Source organism: Astyanax mexicanus, chromosome 1 (assembly GCF_023375975.1).
Source record: "Astyanax mexicanus isolate ESR-SI-001 chromosome 1, AstMex3_surface, whole genome shotgun sequence".
In the NCBI taxonomy this organism is placed as follows: domain Eukaryota; kingdom Metazoa; phylum Chordata; class Actinopteri; order Characiformes; family Acestrorhamphidae; genus Astyanax; species Astyanax mexicanus.
The window spans coordinates 20,919,569-20,942,685 of record NC_064408.1 but is presented as its reverse complement, the minus strand read 5'-3'; the positions used below and the strand labels follow the sequence as shown (position 1 = coordinate 20,942,685).

The 23,117-nt window shown below is 37.8% G+C and overlaps 1 protein-coding gene across 1 annotated transcript; it reads right to left on the bottom strand.

The window, feature by feature from the left end:
* Positions 1 to 2,277: 2,277 nt before the first annotated feature.
* rab14l (RAB14, member RAS oncogene family, like) lies at positions 2,278 to 16,574 on the bottom strand. The gene is made up of 8 exons (XM_007253992.4): positions 16,447 to 16,574; positions 11,086 to 11,144; positions 10,742 to 10,795; positions 9,472 to 9,649; positions 6,794 to 6,860; positions 6,597 to 6,684; positions 6,379 to 6,409; positions 2,278 to 5,145 (listed from the first exon to the last, which is right to left on the bottom strand). Exons 2-8 carry the CDS (start codon positions 11,135 to 11,137, stop codon positions 4,968 to 4,970), a joined length of 648 nt encoding a protein of 215 aa, XP_007254054.1. The 5' UTR covers positions 11,138 to 11,144; positions 16,447 to 16,574; the 3' UTR covers positions 2,278 to 4,967.
* Between the last annotated feature and the right edge of the window lie 6,543 nt (positions 16,575 to 23,117).

The following is a 23,117-nucleotide window of genomic DNA, read 5'->3' as shown; positions in this document are numbered from 1 at the left end:
GTTTGTTGAGGTGGACACAAAAAATACAGTAATATTTGGCACTGACTAAACATATTTTGTGCACCTGAAAAATTTAACATATATATATATATATATATATATATATATATATATATATATATATATATATATATATATATATATATATATATATATATATAATTTTTCTAAAAAAAAAAAATACATACAGTTGTAGTAAGAAGTGTACATTCATTATGAACTTGAATATCATGGCAAAATTGAGCTTTTAATTATTCCTTTACACTTAATTATTTAGGACACTATTAGGGGAAGGCAGTATAAAAATATTTTATTGTATGGTGATGCATTTTATCGTGATCCACACTATAATTTTTGTAACATATTGAGGGTATCAATGCTAAAAGAACAATGCTCCATTTAACGTTTCATTAAAGTGTGAAGCCTCTTTTTTTATTGGAAGAGGTGCAATATATTTTCAGTAAAAATACTTGCATTAAGTATGGGTGAGTATCTGAACAGCAAATTCTGCTTTTCAGATTCTGCTGCTGCTCCTGTCAAAATATTGTGGTAAATATTGCATATTTGTAAAAATGTGTATGAATATTGCGATATATACATTCTTTACCATGTCGCCCGGTTTGGGTGACCTTCATCTATTAGTTTGGTCTTTTTGAAATCAACCCAGGGTCAAAGTGTGCATCTTAACATTTGGTTAAAGACAGAATTAAGTCTAGTTAATTTCCGACTTTCATCTGGTCCATGTATTTTTGATTGGGTTTGTGTCACAAATTTGGGAAATGCCATTTCAAAAGGGTAATGTTAAAATGCACATATGTGCCTTTTTGGAGCAAAAATGTAGTTTTAACAGTCTGAGGGTATGATTATGGCTTAGTAGCTTCACTTTCCAGTAGCTTGTGCATATGTACAGTTGTGAGAAAGTATGATCTAGGTGACTGAGAGACATTCCTTGGGGTGCTGGTTTGTTTTCGCCCTTGGCGCCCTCGCTTAAGCATGTGTGAAATACAGTATTTGCATTCTAATGTGGACCAATCCGGTTCCAAACGAATTCTGGAGTGTTCGTTTGCGGTGAGAACAGCCTGACCTTAATCCAGTCCATTTCTCAAGTGTAGTCCTCAAGTTTGAGAAAAGTCTCCTATAGCCTGGTTTATCCTGGTATACTGTTCAGATAATTACTACAGCCGTGAACTAATATCAGCTCTGCTGTTGCTCCAGGTTAACATGCACTGAATTCCTGAAAACAAGATTTTTTTTTTCCTTCTTGGTTCACTAGAAATGTTCCCTTTATGAAAACAAACCAAATCAAGGATGAATGCTCCTGAGTTTACAAACTGGTTACCTTCTTCAGACCAGAACAAACAAACCATAGGTGAGAAAATGCCTGATGCCCTAAATGCCCCTTTTTTCTAGCACTGTACACTCGTCTGTGAAGTGAGTGCCATCACAAAACCCTATTTACTTATACTTATACAATACTATACTATACAGCACTTATATAATACAATAGAAATCATGATAAATAAGAAGTGGATGCTTGTTATTGACCCTGTGTGCCTGATGTAACTCAAAACATGTTCCTGTTAAAGATGCATGCAGGAAATTAAATGGTTTAAAAAGAAAAAAAAAAAGAAAAAGGCCAATTTTGTCATGCCGTTTTTTATGTGCATGATGAGAGTATGTAAGCGTACACCACAACTGGGGGACAGCTACAGTATATTTGGATTCTGATGTGCATAGTATTTGTATTTTGGTCACATTTTCAAGTCAGTTTGATGCAAACAATCTATTTGCTTGCTTGCAACATGTGTTAAAAGTCAGTGCACACATGGCTACAAAGAAACAGAGTACCAAGAAATATGAAGAGAGAAACACAAGTATTTGAGTGTTCAATTTTCCATCACAATTTCCAAATAGTTTGAAATGTGTTTACAATCCGAGTTGAAAAAATGTCTCAGTCTGGCCTTGCTTGTCAAAATCACACTTCAGGGTGTCTTTTCTGTCACGCACTGAGCAACAACTAACCACCACGTCAAAGAGTCCAGAGTGATGGCTAATTAGTTACTGATGCCAGCATCATTACCACAACAATCAAAGCAGTCCAGGAAAGTTGCAAATACTTCAGCACCTCAGCAGATCTGATGTGTGTGATGTGTGCTCTAACAACTCAACATTATATTAGGAACTGATGATAAAGAATGGAAACGTAAAAGAACCTCATTAAAGTCTTGATAAATCCAGAGCACAAAAAATCTTCAATCAACAGATGAAACGTAATACTTTCTGTCTAGAACATTTTTATTATCATTATTAAAATCAAAATGTCAACATTTTAAAATCATATACACGCAAGAACGCATTTTAAATGTTAGCACAGCTCCTTCAAAATGTATACATATGTATAAATTCATACATACGCTTTCAACTCGTGTGAGCACATAGAAGTGGTCATTCAGATGGACAGAGCATAAGGTGGACTCCACCCTCAAAAAAACAACAAACAAAAAAAATAATAAAAAAATAATAAACACCTCTCACTCTCCAGACAGCATGACCTCCTCAGTAAAGTAGAATGTTTGTGTGTAAAAGGTAAGAGTTGATTAAGGACATGAATAGAAAGATGATTTGTTTGTTTGTTTTGCCAGATTGAAGCTGAGTTTTAATCAGGATGCAAACTGAGTGCTGCACCAATCCATGCTTTAAAAGTCTGCTACTACTGTTTTAGTCATAGAACAGGTAGGTGCATAGTGGAGCTTCAGTAGAACACCCAGTGAGCAGAGAGAGTGAGTGAGTCTGTCCACACGCACACGATTAGTCATAGAAAATGTTAAAGAATTTCCTACCAGTGACCCGGAACAACTGTACAACAGAGTCAGTGATGCTGTCTATTGTGCCACTCCCTCCCTCCCTCCCTCGCCCCATTGCATTATTGATCACCAACAGATATTTAGCCATATTTACAGCTGCTGAAGAAGAAGATTTTTATAATGATACATACACAAGTCCAATCCAAACCCCCATTCCTTTCTAACACTGCAGCAGAAGCTGGTTTGGTGGGATTTAGGGTTTGTGCAGTTTTGCTGTTAAGTTAATTACTATACAAGCCTATATGACAGCGGCCAGTCAAATTTACAGCCCGAGACAAGCACGTCTATCGCAGAGCAGCGCAGCGTAGCGTAGCGCAGTTCACTAGACCTTTTCCCTATCGCGCTCTGTTGCGAGAGCTAAAATAAAAAGTAGCGATGTTGTATAACCGTAATGATTTATTTGGACGAAGAGAAATCCAATCTGTCCAACAACACAAACAAAGTCGCAACGATGTAAGATGAAACAGTGATGGTAATAATATAATAATAAGATTAACATTAATATCATAAGGCAACAACAACGAAAATGCTGGTATGGACAGAATGAGTTGTATTTGATATGGTCGAGCAGAAACAGCAAAAACAAAACGTATAGAGAGGCAGCATTAGAGAGATGGAGGTGGAGTGGGGGATTGATGCAATGAAACATACAAATCAGAATAATCGGAAGAGGAAATAAAGGCTAATTTATACTTTTGAGTCTGAATGTACGCCATAGCCTTCGATGTAGCCTGACGTGGACCTTCCCAGAAATGTAACCACGAGTCACACTGTCAGTTATGCAGATCGCAGCAACTGTGATTGGTCTGCTGAGTATCATATTCCCGCCTGTAGACTCCTAGTTGACTTGACGCAGAAATCGATAATCGCTTTCGATAATTGGAGCGGATGTGAAAAAGGTTGGGTTTGGGCGTCTTTCCTTAAAGTGTCATTTTCTGTGAGTGAAGACTCAACCCACTACAACCACCTACAACTTTGTACCTCCACCAAGATCTAGCAAACATGACGAGCTCATAATACCCCTCCACTCATCAAATGTACGTACATACATAATACATACATATACACATTATATATATATATATAACATCTGGGGACTTCTCTCTTTGTACAGAAGCTGTAGATCAAATTTGTAGATTCTAAAAGGGCTGTTTCTCAATCATTCAGTGTTTTGTCAGTATATCAGTATATTCTTTCTGCAGGTCCAAAAAAGGGCAACCTAACAGTGGAGCACAGGTAAGAAATCTATCCATCTATCTATCTAGCTCACTGACCAAGACCAGCTCACTCTGCTTTTACTTGGTCTCCCACACATTTATTTCTGAAGCCTTAAAATAAACAGTCACACAGCTAACTGCTTGCCACACCATCTTTTTTTCACAGTCGTGAAGCTGCACTGTACATCATCTTGTCTTACGAAAACATCTCTATCCCTCAATGCTGAGGGTCGAACGTCATTACTGAGCTCAGCATAATCCTATTAATATTGTCCGCTTTTCTTAAATAATACCGTTGTCATAAACTGAACCGTGCGGGAGAGGCATTAACCGAGCACTACTTTCTACGAGGCTCTGGATTTGCAAAATCTTGCAAAGAAACTGATGTGTGTGCAAATTATGGAGCTATAAAATGAACGAATGAATGAATTAATGAATAAAAAAAAATACATAACCTGCTTGAATCTCTCAGCCGGCCTTCTTATAGTCAGTAACCTCAACTTTTCCTCAGAACAGGTCTGTACCATGTGATCTGTGTATCTATCCATGGATAGCGATAGCAAGTCAGTGCTCCAAATCAGATGGAGGGAAGGAGGGAGGGGAAAAAGACCAATGACATGAAAAAAGACAAACAAGTGAGAGAATCGAGTCGTGAAAGGGAAAGAGAGGATGAGAAACAGCTGAGCCTGTCCGTCGTTCCCCTCCTGTCTCCGGCCCCTGATCGTGCTCCGCTGCAGGTCAGGACAGGGCAGATTGGGGCCTGGATGGGGTGATGTGAGAGGAGGAGGAGGAGAACATGAGGAGAAGGTTTAGGGTGGTGCTGGGTGGGGTAGGTAGGTAGGTAAGTAAGTAGGTCGATAGGTAGGTAGGCAGGTGGTGTTGGTCATTAGCAGCCGCATCCTTCCCTCTGAGGTTGTGGTTCGCTCGTTAGCCGGCCGCCCTGAGGTGCAGATGGCTTGTGCTGGACCCCCGATTCGGCTGCGTTCAGGTCCAGGCTGCCGTCTTGAATGTTTTGGTAGATCTTTTTCGCCGCCTCCAGGAAAGCATCCTCTACGTTTTCACCTCTGGAAGAGACAGACACAAGTAAGATAACCTGTAAGGTGCATTTCCCGCGTATTTATATTGTTTCTCATACTTCTGAGCTTCCAAGTTTCAGATATGAACTTCTGAAAAGCTCTGGAAGTCAGAATTAGACATGTAGTTTGCACAACACTGGCTAATGGCTTTATAGCTTCTACGTCTATGTTTACATTCCAAACCAGACTCATCAATTCAGATCAAATAATTATTATTAATTTTTTTGTTGCAGAGACTAGATTAGGTTTGACAGTTCACATTTGTAAATGCAAGTGTTCTGTCTGTATCTGTCCGCAATGTAAATGTACCTGTACCTGAAACAGCAAGCATATACATATTGATTCTTTTATGCACTCTGCTGTTTTGACTGCAATTGCAGTATTGTTCTGAACTGTGCCAAGTCCTCACCAGAATCCAAGTTCCCTTTTTCAGGCAGGGAGACAAAATTTGGTCTGGCTTATATCAAAAGCACTAATTGTTTGCGTACAGGCAAACAAACAAAATAATTTATATATATATATATATATATATATATATATATATATATACACACACACACACACAATCTGACGAATCACATTAATGACACTTCTCTAAAGAATCTGGTGTAGGGCTGGGCGATATATAGAGTTTAAGAATTATTGCTATATTTTCACACGAGATACAAGATTAGAACATATTTTTTTATCTCTACATAGAATATGTTGCATTCCAATTAGCTCCGACACTTTCTCTTCTCAGTTTGTTCTCTTGAATACATCCCATGTTCATCTACAGCTGAATGTTAATAAAAAGTGCCTGTATAAAACTTGGAACGGGAAGATTTGTCTTGGAAGAGTCTTTTTGTTATTGTCTTCAGGGATTAAAAAAAAAGAGATACATATATCATATATCGCCTTTCAGTTTAGATCCATATCATTGTAGTTACAGACACCCATTGTGGACGTTTGTCATTTTTTCTGTGGCTTTTGTGCTGTTCATATCGATGTCAGAATTATCATATTGACTAAAATTGTGATCATACATACATATATGAGAAGTCTTTTAAACACACTACATGTATTAAGGGGGGGGGGGGGGGGGGAATAGATGCACTTTTCACTTTACTGTTTGTAAACGTTGTTTAAATATTAAAATCAGGCGAGTTAGATTAAGGTTTAAATTCAAATCTGCACAAGATTAAATAGATATGCTCCAGAAAAAGATTAGACACTGCTTACGTTTTTGCACTGGCTTCCAGGAATAGCAGCCCTGCAGAACAAAGGACAGACATCAATAAAGCAAGAACAATTCAGCAGAGGCAATCTCAATCAGTTAATAGATGTTTACAGGAAGCAGAAGCCACAACATATCAGATCATACTCGGTCATATGTTTTATGTTCAGTGCTGTTCTGATATTGTAAGGACAGTGGCCGTGCCTGGTCTAAACTATCTCACCATTCTCCTCTGCAAACTGCTTGGCTTCTTCATACGTCACATCTCTCTGAGCTTCTAGGTCTGCTTTGTTTCCTATGAGAATGATCACCTGAAAAAAAGGAAAGATTAAAAATAAATAATAATAAATAAAAAAAAAAACATTTATCTCAAATATTTTTTTGTAACATCAGAAAAGGCTTTGGCTGGCGTTTACTCACAGTATTGGGGTTAGTTAGGTTCCTGGCGTCAGTAAGCCAGCTGCTAAGGTGGTTATATGTGCTTCTCCTGTAACACACACACACAGACAGAAAGAGAGAATATTGGTTGTCATGACAGCAGCCGAGGACACAAAGCACACCAGCAGAGCACAGCAGACAGATGGTACATAAACACCTGCCATTAGATTCCCAATTGACCCATCACTGGGTGCTGACACTGAAATGGCTGCTTCAGCAAATCTTTCAGCCACACCAATTTAAACACCTCTTACAATAACATTTCGTTTTCTATTACCTGTCTTTTGTATTGTCTGCTCCAACAGATCAAGCTAATAAACACTGTGGTGACTGAATGAATTGATGGAAATTGTGCAGCAAAGAACAGGAATGCCTTTTCTTCAATAACACAGGTCTTGGAAATCAGTTAGATGTGCTGTTGCCATGGTTTAAAAAAATATTTTTTCCCATGATTAAGTTAATCAAATATAACAATGCTGTATTAGAATGGTTCAACCACTACCCCTCAGTTGCAGGGTCACAGGGTCAGGTAAAAAGAAAATGTACAGCTCTAAGTGGCCCAGCAGCCTAGGTGCTGTCAAAATGGTACAGGGAAAACCTATTTGAATGCCGGCCATCGGCAGCCAGAGCCCGAGAGAGCATTAAATTTAAATTTAAATCCAGTTTTGTTGAGGGCATTACTACTGATAGAGGGAGTTCATGTGAACACGTATTGGGTTTTGTGCCTTTAAGGAAAAAAATAATATTAACAGCATCACTGTTAAACTTAAAGTGCCTTTCTATTGCCCAAGTTCTCATTATAAATAAATGCTATACACAATCCTTTAGGCAATACGTTCAGCCCATAAAACACAAACCGGTGAGAAGCAGCAGCCAATTGCACAGAAACGACTGTCCAATTCAGAACATTTTAAAAGATTGTCAATCATTTAGAGGACTGCTAAGCTGCAAGCAAAGCTAAACAGACTTAGCTAACACTGGTGTAACAAAGACCCAACCATGCACATTTGATATTGTCTTAGTAGGCTGTGCAGATATACTGCAGCAGGTTTAAATAATAACTTTAAAATAAGTAAAGTAATGTGGGTCACTGAAAAACTTTGGCTACACAAGTATGTATTCGAAGGATCCTACAAAACGAAAAACGAGGCAGCTTTCAATGACGTAATGGCTGAGAAATGCAGCATTCCTCGGCTGCAGCCTACGCTTAGGGGTGCAGCTAAGAACAAATATTGACAACAGCCCAGGACTGGAATTGGAAACCAATGTGTTTAACAAAAAAAAAAAAAAAATACTAAAAACAAAGGGCTTACAAACAGCAGCAGAAACCAGATTTAGGAAAACATTGTGTGTGGCACATGTGGAATAATAGATGATACATATGTTTTTACTGAGAGATTTTTTTTACAGTACAAGCAAAAGTCACACATTTGCTCTGTTATTTAAAATTAGAGCATTAGTGTGATCTATAAGCTATGTGTGAATAGAAATTTATAGGCAGATTGCCATATGATGCCATTTGGAAAATAGGATAGAATTATTTGGACCCGGCATGGTAAGACCTTACTTAGTGTGTCTCATGTTTCACAAAAAGCCCAACAAGCCTGCTAAATAAAACACTTGCAGCACTGATGAACTTTAGATATTTAATTGCTAATTAAAGAAAAGTGCTTTGTCCATGCATTGCTCTGATGACAGTGAGTATTAATGGCATGGGTCCTCTCAAAACACGTGTTTGACTGCTCAATGAATTTAAAACCAAGGAAAATTCAGTGGAAAGCAGCTGCTCAGTCATACAGCTGGTCGTGTGACGGGTATTCCAACTCTTCAGTGATTCAGATCAACTTGCTCAGTTCATAAAGAACAGTTAACCGTTTCAGCTCCTAAACAACTCTTCCTTGATTGACAGTATTTATGTTATCAGTCAAGCTTCTAGTTAACACAACCTTTTTTAAATATTAAGAGCTGTCCCTTTTCTATCAGTCTTCAATGTACATTAACAGCAATATGAAGTAAATCAGGGTAAAATAAGACCTTTTATGTGTTAAGTTGCATCATCATATTCAGCACGTCAGGTGTGGACTGGATTTTCAGAGGCAAAAATGAATGTTGTTTTTTAAAAAATCATCTAAAATCATATTCTGTGGTAAATGAATACATTCAGAATCCTTTACTTTTTTTCTTTATTTTCTTTTTCTCTTTATACATTATTCTCCTAAATATGACAGATTTTCAGGTTGTTTAGCAGTTGTGATACTTTTGCTATATTGCTAAATGCAAGCTAACGCTACTTTGAATCAGTTAAATTTAAATACAAAAAAATCTTTAGAATTTGGACTGAGGTTTACATTTGGAACCTGAAGCATCTCTCATACATCAGGCGAGAAGAGCTAGTTAAGTAATGGAATGTAACACCAGGACAACATATTTTCCTGGAAGGAGTGGTTTCATTGGATATGGTCATAAAGGAGGGGATGTTCTTTTAGTTCTATTACTCATGAATCTGATCAGTGTTTCAGCTTTGGTTTGGGTAAAGATGCTTTTTGTTGTTGGTTTTATACTAAGATGGCATCTTTCTGTTAATAAATGCCTGACTGTAAGGGGAGATTTGCAGGTTTCGCAGAGTGGGGAACCAGGCCACCGGAGAGCGGGGGACATACCTGGTGATGTCGTACACCATAAGTGCCCCAGCGGCTCCCCTGTAGTAGCTGCGTGTGACGGCCCTGAAGCGCTCCTGCCCCGCCGTGTCCCATATCTGCAGCTTGATCTTCTGGCCGTTCACCTCAATTATCCTCGTCCCAAACTCCACGCCGATCGTGTGAGGGCAGTCTGCCATGACTGAGGGGAAAGAATTCATGAAAGATTCAATGGATCTACAGTAATATTCCAAGCTGCTGGTATAGTGCAGTGCTCTATTTGTAAATTCCACCACCTATTCGTCTGTTGACACTTATAAACATAAATATGACTAATACTGGGTGACAAATATTGATCAAGCTCAGTAATAAGCTAAGCGACTGCTGGCTGCCTTTCAAAGGCATTGGCAGACAAAGGAAGATGAGAGGTGAAGGCGATCAACACTAATAAAACACAACCTGTGTCAAGCTCATTCCAAGGCACTTGCAGCCCGACTCCACTGCTGGAGCTGCCCTTCCTGCTGTAATTAACCTGCTGGTGTAAAGCTGATAACAGTAATTATATCAGTTCCATTTCACTCTCTTGCACAGCACTAAGGACAATCCCGTTGAGACTCAAAAAAGCTTCAAACACACACATAGAGAAGTCTGGATTTGCTTTCATTCAAATGAGTTTTTCATCCCTATTTTTATAACCACAATCACAGACACACGCCTAGATGTTCTTGCCTGCTCCCTCCAACTAAAGACGACAAACGATGAGCGTACATGAAAATGAATAGCAATTTCTCTCTGCTAAATGGTCTTAAACCCTAGACCAGCTGAGGTTACCACTTAACACTCTAATGCTCCATTTTGTGGATGTGCCCTGCAAGCCTTTCTCTTCAGAGTGCACACGAGGAGAGGAAACTCTTCAGACCTGAACATCCACACGCACACACACACAGTTCTCGTTTGTTTTGTGCTCTCAATGGGCCGCTTGTGCAGGATGCGCCCTCCGTGAACGATGAGCTTTGCATCTGCAGATCCGCTCCCTTATTTAAAGGCCCAAGATCTTACAGTGAAAAACAGCAGCATTTTGTAGCGTGCACACATACACACACACACACACACTACCCAGCACTTCTCCACATAAGCAATCATACACCATTCACTATTAACAGTCCCTGCAGCTACATCCAGACAAATGATCAATTCAGAAGAAATATTACCCTCGCTTGTCTCACACATGAATGCTACTGGAGACACATTATGAATTCCGATTCAAAGCCAAGAAGCAAAGTGTAGTACTTACATTTCTTTTCTGTAAACTGGTGAAGCAAACATGACTTCCCTACCCCCATGTCCCCTGAAAAGAAGAAGAGAGCAATTTGAGAAAGTGTTAATACACACACACAGAACTGCACAGTACATTGCACCTTTCTGGCACCGACAGTGAGAAGGCATTGATAAATAGCACTAAGGGAATCATGAGGGCAGGCAGCTGAGCGAGGGAGTAATGACTGCATCGTCATCACAGATTAAATATGAATGAAATGTAGGCTGCCAGGAGAGAGCATTAAGTATCAAGGAACTACACTGTATAGACGGCTCTGTCTGACCCATATATTACTTTAGTGCTCTTTCATTTTTACTTACCGATGATGATGTACTTAAAGATGTAGGAGTAGTTGTATGGTGCAGTGGCCATTGTGGCTCTGAAAGAAAAAAAAAAAAAGAAGAAACAAAATGAGAAAAGGCCAAAAAGTTAAAAAGGCATACAATACTGGTATAATTCTGCATTCTACAATAAATTAAGTGGTTTATAGAGTTGACCTGAACAAAAACCTTTGCTTGCACATGCCTGTATTATGTGCCTGAGCCAACCCTTTAGATGGATATAATTAGCATTGGCATCTTTATTACGTTTACCTGGACAAAAGTAAAGCATCAATCACAAAACATTGTAACATAATGTAACGTAAAGCCTACAGCGCATACCTGCAACAACACCGCATGTCTACACACGCAGATGCTTCACGACTATGAGCACTGTTCTGTTTCTTACCAGTACTAGATTAAAGTAAAGCCATATCAAGACACAGACAACCAAAGATCACATTTTAGTGAAAATTATTTTAGGAATTCAGCCAGTCTTTTATAAAACAAACAGATAATAAGGCAAAGTTACATCTGATAATGTTACTATTCTAGTCCTGTACTGCTCATTTTTTCAGCTTAAAACAAAAAAGTCAATTATTAAAGATATTTTAAACTAAATACTGACACAAAGCTAAGTGGCATTGGGAGTAGATTGTATAAACCTCACCTTTTGCTTCTCTCATTTACACCTACTCATTTTCAAAAACACCTAGCAACCAATTTGCAACACCACAGAGAGAAGGACTACACAATATATTGTTTCAGCATAGTCTCTGCCATGAATAAATTCACAATACTCAAATTGCAGGAGATGTAATGTTGTCAAATACATTTTAAAGCTTTTTTGCTGCCTGATACCAACAAAATTCTGGTTTGCATAACAATATGTACCAGATTACAAATGGTTCCTATTTTATTTATATTACTACAATTATTAATACAAGACTGCATTCCAAATAAAATTAAATAATGGATCATTGTAGTCATTTTTTATGCAAATTTCTCTCTCTCTCTCTCAACTCATTACTGCAATATATTTTTTTTATATTGTGCAATACTAACAGAGAGCATCTGAGACATAACTGCAAACATTAACATAGAAACCATTAAGCAAACACTTAGCAAAGCCATATCAAAGAGTGACAATAACTTTGGTCATTTAATTTTAGAAAATATATTTTCTACTTTTTAGTTCACTCTTCTATAAGTCCATAAACCTCAAGAACTAAAAGTGGCTGTATCCTACATTAAGTAAAGTATACATTCTTTAACCTGTGATTTTACATACTAAGCACAGGCATAAATTATGTATACATGACAATGTTCAGTTTTCTTTTTATCTCTAATTTCCTGGTTCAGACAACATCCACTAAACCACAGTATTCAATAGATAAGCTGAATCAGGGAAATAACCAATTTGTGCTGGACTCCCCAGGACTAAAATTACAAGAATTGATTCGTTTTAACCTTAAGGGACACATCTGGTTAAATGAGAGTCAAATAAAGAACCAAATAATGAACCAAAGCCAACAACAGTGGCAAAGTCAGGCTCAGCTGGGGAAAAAAATCTAAAAATCACTAAACCAATTTTGTTAGACAAGGAAACAGACAGGCACAGACTTTAATAGGATGAAACAAAAGCCAGACTCAGAAAGGTAATAATTCTGTGTTATGCTTTCAGAGCTGTACTTGCAACAGTAATCTGTCCTATCATCCATCAAGCTGAAAGGAAACCTATGTAATAAGACCTAAATATTGTGTAAAGTTTCTTTGAAAGACCTATTCTAGGAAGTCTTTCAGGCAAGCATATTATTTATGTTGTCAACATGATGCTGCATAATTTTTTGTTTACAAGTCTTAAAACAATATTATTTTACAGACACAATTACTTCTCTAAAGACTAGGGATGCACTAAATATAAAAATGGCAAAAAAGCACTTTCACTAATGAAAGGGCAGAAAAAAAAAATCATACTGCAGTATTTCTTCTAATGTGGTGGAGACACACCCATGCTTTACAATCTCTACACAAACTAACTGTTCCAGCTAAAAGATAAAGTTGTACAGGGCTAGGAATGTAATGTTAGCTGTGCTAGGCTTAGCCTTACCATTTCTACGATCTGCATACCAATTTCAGTTACATGTGACTTCAGTAGCACTGCTGAGATACATTTATGACTAAAATTTCAGCCAAATGTTTACTTTTGTTCAGTTTTGGCCAAAGAATTTTGTTTTGGTACATCCCTACTACAGAGCAAACGAGATATTCAAATTCAGACTACATACAGTCTTTTGTCCAAAAAAAAAAAAACACTGAACTTTAGTTAGCACTCCTAAACAGTGTTCTTGCAAAGCTGTCAAACCAGCCCTCGAGGTTAGCATGGGTTTTAGTATTACTAATTAGCTGACGAGCCTTCAGACACCAAAAACTTTTAAAATAAAGCATTTGACAGTTATACTGGCTTCTCAAACATTACAGCTCCATTATATGCATTCGCACACATGGTACCACCACATATTTTGGAGAAACGTCCCCCTTTTCAAACCCACAATAAGCTGCAAATGTCCCTCAGCCTGATTCCTCACCTCCCCTCACATGACTCGACATCATGTGCTGCTTTCATCGAACCACATCTTAGTCACAGCCCAACCTTCCAGCTATCTCTCTGAAAAATAGTGTTGCTGAGGCCTATTAGCACCTCATCATTGTCCTGACATGCATCTACCATCCTTCAGTCTGGGAAGCACCTGCCCTTGCCAGCTAATCCAAGACAAACCATAAGTCTGAGCTCACAGCAAAGCAGCCCAACCTCTGGTAGAAAAAAATGTTTACGTCAGAATGTTGTAAACTGATAAAGCAAGCCCTTCCTACTTCAAACTTCCTGCACAGGGCTAGAGGCATCCATTAAGGAGAGGCAGAGGAAAGCATGTGATCAGACTGCAGTCTCAGCATTTTCCTCATCTGATTCAGAAAATACAAGTTCCCTCACATGGTTTTCTGTGTTTAACATGATAAACACCTACATTCAAATTAGTGTATATCCCAGGTTCGACCACTTAGCTAGAAGTGAGAAAAACAAAATAATCTATTGTGTAGGTCCTAAAATACAGCAATTGACAACATAGAAGATGACGTGTTTTTTAGTAGTACTAGCAAGGTTGCATTAAAAAAAAAAAAAAAAAAAAAAAGTTAAAATGAAGATAAGTAATTCTCGGGCATTTAGTTCTATAAGCTATATGTCGGTTAGTCTGTCAGTCTGTTTGTCCCAGTTAGAAAGTAGCTAGTGTGGTTTCTCTGGCCTACTTGTCACAAAGTGCAGCAGTTAACAGTGACCTGAGAAGAGTGTCAGTGCATCTTATGTACTTAAGGTTAACCCTCTTACAGATAACCAACAGTTAACCCTTTTCGTGTTAACAGATGATGGTACATCGATGAAGGAATGAACAAATATATTTAATATTTATTAGTTCATCCATTCATCAATTAATCAATGTACAATCATCTGTACCACTATTTACACTGGACACATCAACAGCCATGTTTAGCATAATGTGCACAAATAATGTTCATACTGTTTTATATTGTACTGTATTCTACCTGTTTAAAATACTGTACTGCCTCTTTACTGGGGTAGACACTCAACTATAGCTAACTAACTCATCCTGGTCTGCACACACTGTATCTTTGTATTTATAAAACACCTTAGACTTGACTTAACTACCCTCTCGTTTCTTTCTTTATAATTTCTCATCAGATACCACAGGAATTAATAAAGTGCTCTTATATTATATATTATCTCATTTCAAAAAAGGCTGTCAGACATGTAACTATATAGAATTTGCTAAGCTAAAGTATGTAAACAGCTAAAGCATAGTAGGTTATACTTGCTACAATAATGGTAACAATGGAGACCTGAAAGGCAATAGCTAACTAGGCTTCTACATTCTACATATACAGCTATGTAAAAAAAGATACCATTTTCTTTGATTTTACCAAATTGAAAACCTATGGAATATAATTAAGAGGATGACGAATGTTCACAAGCCATCAAACCAAGCAAACTGCTTGAATTTGTGCACCATGAGAGGCATACGTTAGTCAAAAGCAGTGTGTAAGACTGGTGGAGGATAACATGCCAATATGTACTTGTTTTCTTTGAAATTATTTGAGGTCTGAAAACTCTGCATCATTTGTTATTTTAGCCATTTCTATGTTCTTCAAACATATAGCTATAAACAGCAAAATCAGAGAAACTGATTCAGAAACTGACGTGGTCTCTTATTTTTTCCAGAGCTGTAGTTTTCTTACTATACTTAACCTAGTCAGCTAACGCTAGCTATTATAGCTAGGTAAATTCACCATGGGCTGACATTACATATAACCTAGCTTAACTAGCTTGCAATCAATCTATTATAAAATCTATTAACCTAGCTACCTAGAGGTTATATAGGTTCAAATATTCCGACTGCCAGTTGTGAAGTAAGCAGTAGAAACATATATACGCTAGCAAAATGACGATTTAACTGCAAGGATAACACAATGTCAGATAATGAAACTGGACAATAACGAACACCTCCAATCCTTGACATCCAACTCTGCTTCAGCTAACCTAATGTTTATGTTAGCTAACTGAATACATAAGCTTTCTTCATGAATTAGCTAGGTTCAACAACTGTCAATAAGCCTATTCAATCTGAAAAATATCAAGTGTTTCTTTTAACTGGCTGGCTAGCTAGCAAACCATGCTAGCTAACTAGCTACAACAGTCATCCCAACGTAACAAAACAAACTCAGCTGATATGTTAAGTTAGCTTATACCCTAGCTAGGTTACATAGCTAGCTAACATATCTAGCTAGCTATGCACCTTGCTATAAAATAACCGGACAACGAATAAGTTACAATATGACACTTATTTTAACATTTGCTAAATTAAAAGAATAAAAAATATAAGGACATTTTGGGCGTAGTCCAATCACCTGCTTCCTGTTTTTCCTAGCGACACAAGCTGCCCACTGATTTTCTCTCCGCACCAGCTAACGCTAGCTAAGCTAAATAGCTAAGCTCACTAGTAAGCTATCAAGCTAGCTAGCGCTTAGCCTGCTTTGCTTACCATTTTATCTATCTTATGTTAGCCGGGCTAAGCTAATGGAAAGCTAGCAAAGATAGCTAGCTGGCTATCTACCTGTGCAAGTTAGCTAGCCGTGTTGCTAAGCTACGCTACGCTAAAGGCTAGCCAGGTGTTGATACTCCAAATGGTCCCTCTAATAAAAGACACGCACAGTGACACCAGCCGCGCTCTCGATATCACAGTGTCCGAGTAAACCGCGAGCTCCTTCCCGCGCGCGGTGCGTCCTTACCGGGGTCTGTGGTGCTGGTCTGGACGCCGTGGGCTTCCCGGAGGGATCTGCAGGTCGCCTGGGCTGGAGAGAGGGAGAGAGAGAGACTGCCTGTCCAAGATGGCGGGGCGGCGGCACAGGGTTTCCTCTGTCGTATACAATGGGCTGTGCGGGACAAAGGGCATCTGTCTAGCATGTTAATTCATCTAAATCTGACCAATACAGGACCGTGACATTAACATCTCCAGCGCTCTTCATTTACTGAGCTGGAACTGTTACCTACGGAGCCCCTAGGGTGACATCATGTTAAAAAAAAAATAAATAAAAATAAAATGTGGCCACGACTTATTAATGTGTGGGAATGAGATTCAAGACGTGGGAACGAGATAATCAAGGTGTGGAAATGAGATAGTAAGACGTGGCCACTAGGGATGTGCCTTATCGTATCGTATACAATAATATCTCCAACATCTTTGAATATCGTGAATGATATTATACTCTGAAATATCGTGCCATTTCACCCATCCCTAATTAGCACATCAGGGTACTACTTTTAGCTGTTTTTAGCAACAAAAAAATTACACTATTCTCATTTTCCTTGAGAGTATACCTGTCCAGTATAATTTATTTTACTTTAATCCTGAATATATGGAGATATGTGGAGTGCATTATTAGAATCATGAAATTCTGGATCATTGCCTTCTGTTACAAATCTGATAATATCTCAGTTAGGGATGTGCCATATCATATCGTATGCAATAATAAAATGAAAGTTTTATTTTCTTGTAGTAGTGTATTCTTAAAAGAGTTTTTTTAATCTTTTGTACGAAAATTAAGAGTGAATTGGTTTCATTTTATTTTCATCTTGAAATAGAGTCTGTTGTAGTAAGACGTGGTATAATTTTAAGTAAAACACGCTTAATTCGTATACTAAAAGCTCACGGATACAGACAGTATGCAGACCTGTAAAACTTGTAAAGTTTACCATAATGTGAAGTTTACTTCTTATTTATTAAGGCAATATATTTTATAGTTGTTTGGTCTTATTGAGCTTTATTGCGTTTTTTTGTCTGCGTTTTAGTCAGGAAAATAGTCCAAAAAACTCCATAAAACTAGCTAGAAAGCTCTACAATTTGTGGTATATTTTATCTGGATGACCAAAAAATCTTGCAAAAATGTGTTTATTTTATTCCAGTGTAGAAATGTAACATTTATTTGCCATACATTTTAGCTTCTAACCAAATCACTCTGTTTAAAAATTAATACATTTTTCGAGGCAAAATGGGTTTCTTCTGTATATCTCCTACAACCACGTTTCATGGAAGTACCTAGTGAATGTTTGTGATACTATATGTTGCTGAACTGGTAGATAGATTTGGTACATATACATTGTTATGTCATTTCTTGTTTAGGTATCTGCTTCTGTCAATTGTTTATATATGTATGTGCTTTCCCTCTCTTGAAACTTGAACATATATGAAAGTAAACATATACTGAAATATAAACGCAACACATTTTCGGTTTTGCTCCCTTTTTTCTTGAGCTGAACTCTAAAACTTTTCCTATGTACACAAAAGGACTTTTTCTCTCACATTTTGTTCACAACTAGGGCTAAATCTGTGTTAGTGAACACTACTCTTTTGCTGAGATAAACCATCCACCAGTCACAGCTGTGGCAATTTAATGGGTTTTTTTAGGGTTTTATATGTGGACTGGGAGAAAATCATAAGAAACATTTTAGTAAACCAAAATATGTTTTATTTAGTACATTTGCTAAAGTATATTCCTTGGACAAAATGACATCACTCTTCACTAAGTTTGGTGCAAAATGACTCAGTATTCTTTATGGCAGTCTTAATCAGTACTGTTAACATTGTTAAAAGCATACTTCTGTTGCCATTTAAAGAAATAGAGTGTATCACTGCTGTTTTTGAAAGTTAAGCAAATTATGTGCAAACATGACAGATTTGCATCAAATTCCACTGACATGCCAAATGTCATAGGATAGCAGTGTTTAATTAGTAAATAAGAGTTACCTCAGGAGACAACTTTGGAAACCGTGGGGTGTTGATCTTGTGAGTAAGGTTGACTAAACACTGCCAGTGTGCTCATGGCAACAAGATATGGATATGAGCAAGGTCTGATAGTGGGAGTGAGACTGGTGGGACATGTATGAACACTCCTTAATACAAAGTGGCAAAGTGTGTACTAGGAATGTGCATAGATATCACCAACAGTGGACAGAGCAGTAGGTTGTAATGATAGTGACTGGCGGTGTCTGGCTCAAAGTGTCCATTTGAACAGATTAGTGACTCAATCATATCAACATTTAATACTGTCGGTCCCATACACACATATCATATGAGCCAATGCAGAGTTCTATAGCTTCCATGAGAAATGGAATATATCATGGGGCACAGTATAGACCCTACATTTCATCATCACATTTAGCATGTCAGTGTATTAAATACATTTTTAAAGTTAAAGTCTGCCTATATCTGAATTGCTGATCTGTCATGGTTATTATACAAAATTGTCACACCTCCCTTTAATAATTTAATACAGTTCAAAGATGGCTTCATTTATATACAGTCCAAAAACAGCAATACTTTCATGCAACACGTGAGAGAGTTGTGAATATCAGCCCAAAAATGGACTATCTATTTGTGAAGAATGTTTGAAATATGTGAAAAACCACATGATGATAAAATAATTTAGTCCATGCAAGAGCATTACCTGCTTCAAAAACAGACCTTGTTTATGTTCTTTAAAAAAATCTTCTCATTTTCTCAGTGATTTACACAAAACAATGATTACAATGACCACAAAGCAATTATTTACAAAAAACACAATCCTTTTTACCACTTTTTTCCATTGTTATTCTCTTCCTATTAACTCTAATGGTGGCCTCCATAAAATTAACTAAATACATATTTAGGAAATGACAGTTGTAAATCTTTAAACCATTTTTTTTCTCACATAAAATATGAATTCTTATCCTGATCTTTCTTATTTCCCTTCCTGACTGGCAGAGGGAATGTAAGGTAATGACATAAATATTACATAATTTAGAAGTGCTTTCAAATCCTGTGTTTAGAATGATGAAAGATGACAAGTTTTGTTTTCAACTGAATTGCCACTGACAACATTTCCAGAGAACGACTATAAACAGAGTCCGGTCGTCCTCAGGCAGTATCCTTCCTCACAGTTGCATCCACATCATTGTTAAGCTGACCAGCAGGCAGATGTAGTGCAGTAAGCCTGGGTGTCGGGAGGGGGAGCTGTTACACAAGTCAGAATCGCAGCAGTGGATGCTCACTCCCGGCAGCTCCTGTTGTTGGCAGTGCCTGGAGGTCGCGCAGCCACTGGTCAGGACGATGCCCAGAGCCGCTGTAGAGGCAGAGAAAAGACACAAGAACTCAAAAAGGTGATATGAAGGTAGTCTACTCGTGTTATAAGCAGTGGGAATTTGAGATCATGAAACATTTGGGCACCACCTGCCAAATTACATATTTAGGTTGCGTTTACACTACAATCCTCATTATTCAATTCAGTTTGTGACGGTTCACATGTAAAAAAACTCTTTCCCTGGAACAGCATGCACATACCCATAATGATAGGTTTATGTACATCACCTCCCACTAAATGTATGCATACAGACAAAAAAAGATACATTAATTCTGATCTGTTCATATTCTATTCATGACACATTACCAGCCTGTCAGGGTCTCAAATCTGTTGTGGCCTTAATGTAAGACAGCTCTTCTTTTTTCTGCACTGTACGAACATGTTTATCATGGTTATAAATATGTAAAATCACATTTGGTGTCATACCAGGTGAGTAATTTGAATGTAGCTTTTGTTTTAAGTGAAAAGTAAATACATCCTATTGCAGCAAACTCTTAAACAAGTAAAATAAAAATAAATGAAGCTAAATGATGTCTACAAAACAACGAGAAAATAAAAGAAAATAAATTCAAGTATAATGGCTTTGTTAAAGGCTATTGGTTTTAAGTTTAGTTTGTATGACATTAACAAACTCCTCCTCTTCTAAAACACATTATTTCTATTCTATTGATGTGTTGTATTTATTTTGTATTGTGTGTCTTATTGTTGCTTAGCTCTGGTAGTGATTATGACAGTCCACGGAAGTCAATTGCTTGAATTCCATCCAAAAATCTCACAAAAATGCTGTGCAATTATGACATTTTAGCAGCCACTACAGTTTGTTAAGAAACTTTGCATAATGTAAAATATAATGGAAATATTTAACTGGACCTTCTTTTTTTCAGAATCCTCTTTACTGCTATTTACAGTATGGATATGTTTGCAGTTAAGGGACACAGGATAGGACAAGCATTAATGCACCTGGGATACATCTGGGGGCACAGACACACCAGTCAGTTCTCGACGAGTAGTGTAGAGCTTTGAATTCAGCATTTCAGAATGTCTAAAGTAGACTTTAAAAAGCTGTGTCATGAATAGACGATCCGTAGGGCCAGTCATTTTCAGTCACTGGCCAGATGTTCCAAATACTGTATAAACAGTGGACATTTGACCACAATATTGAGTAGTATAGGGTAGTGGAGAAACATTTGGTTTAAGAGTAAGAACAGTTCATCATTGTGTCAGGGTCATTCTCCATTTGGAGTGGAAAACCATATTGCAAAGGTTGCAGGGCCTAAAAATATGCTCAGCATATTATGCACAGCTCCAGGAGTGAGTATACAGAGTCACATAGTCGACCTGCAAATAAAAACACATTTTCCTGTATGTCTAGACATACGAATGAAACTAATGCAATGGTATATTGTACACCCTACACACACCTGAGATTCTTACAGCTTGATACATCATCGTTTACTCAAAAGAAAAACGTTTTTTTGTAATTTGGCTTTAGCATTTTTCTAACCCTTGTTGCAGCATAAAAAACTACAGTAGAGTGCTAATGTGTTTTAATGCATTTTTAGAAAAAAAAATAAGGTAGTACATAAAACAGAAACCAACAACACTGGCCACAAAACTACCATAAAGTACCATAAAGGTAATGTTATTCATTTCTCACAGCACTTGACAGGGATCAAAATAAAAGACTCTTCAGTTAATGGCTCTCAAGTGGCACAACTGTCTGAACACAGACCCTATTATCTGAAGATCACAAACTTGATTCCCTGTAATAAATCTGTGTCCAGAAAAGTAATATGTTATCTCGAATTATTATGCAAAAGGAAAATTTCTGCTAAAGTTTTGTCCTGCTGTGAGAAACATCCTTATTAATATCCTTCCAGCAACTTTCCACTGACTGATGCCAACTGTCTAGATGTGTAATATACTGTAAAACTGTATAACTGTAGTATGGAATATATGTGTGGGAAAAAAGTAAAAGCACCTTGTCTGTACACTGAAATGTGATGAGGATTTCCCCGTAAATGACAGTAAACATGACCAAAACCAATCAGCATTTCAGTGAGATAATGCTTATTACACAGACCTGCCAAAGACATATAGCAGTATGTAAATTGATCATGACGCTTTTTCACAGGGTGCCTAAGTTGTGAGGTGTTATCTTCTGAGTGATGTTAAACACTGGCAAGCTTTCCCATGGAAATTTAACGCGAATTATAAACTGTTCAGGCGTTTTTAATTCTTTGAACCACAGTATCCTGTGTGTACTGAAATTGTCATAAAAGCATTACCACCCACAGTGGACAGTGCAGAAAGTGGTAATGATAGTGACCAGCAAAGTATGGCTTGAAATGTCCAAGCAAACAGACAAGCAACTCTTTAAAACAGGAGCGCCCACAAGCATATCCTGCAGGTCAATAGAACATAGTAAAAGTAATTGGACATAGTACTCATCCATGTCCCTTGACATCTGGCATGTCACTGTTCACTAAAATCCATCTAAGGAAAGTCATTTTCACCTCAAAGGCAGGTGTGATGTTTGCAATGGAGCTTCATCCTAAATAGACCACATTAGATTTTGAATTATAATTCATCAGGTAAGATACAAAAAGATACATGCATGAAGATTTCCTGTGATTCCAAGAATTCACTAGTGCTGCATACAAGTTTTATCGTGCAATAGCTCCACATTTTTTTTTACTATTTCTGGCAGTGATCTTTATAAATCTCACCCATAGTGAATATCATAAGTCACAGTGTCTTCCCTGAAAACATCAGGCCAGAGAGTGAAGTAAAATTAAAGCACATCAAGAGTTGATATCTTTCATTTCCTTCACCAGCATATATTATGCTGGGAAACTCACTATTAAGAGCTTTTCTACCCCCTTATCATCTCTACGGTAGTTATCGAAAAAGTGCAGTTTGCATTAATACATGATATTCTGAAGCAGGCTGATAGTCTATGCTTTGGTGATACTATAGGACAAAGGAACGTACGCAGCTAAGCATGTTACGCAACTGGCCTCTAGCAGGAGTGAAGCGCTCCTTTGTTGGGATTAGGACAGTGTGCAGGTCCAGATCAAACCCAAGACGCTGTTCAAAGGCCTCCTGCTGCCGGCTCAAAGCAGCCCTGTCCGACACGTCAGTCCACGCACTCAGTAGTGACAGCCTGTCATCAGCAGTCTCTGACCCCGTTATTTCCCTGAGCCGGTAGAAAACAGTGCTACCTCAGCCGTTTGCCAAACACACCCGGCTCTCCAAATGTCTACAAGATTGACGCTGTGTCT

What these genes read in the sequence shown, in the direction of transcription:
- rab14l (XM_007253992.4), bottom strand. Translation starts at nt 11,137, where the DNA reads ATGGCCACTGCACCATACAACTACTCCTACATCTTTAAGTACATCATC. An exon ending in CCAGTTTACAGAAAAGAAAT is followed by an intron (nt 9,650 to 10,741) that starts GTAAGTACTACA and finishes CTTTCCCCTCAG; the next exon opens with TCATGGCAGACTGCCCTCAC. An exon ending in ATGGTGTACGACATCACCAG is followed by an intron (nt 6,861 to 9,471) that starts GTATGTCCCCCG and finishes TGTGTGTTACAG; the next exon opens with GAGAAGCACATATAACCACC.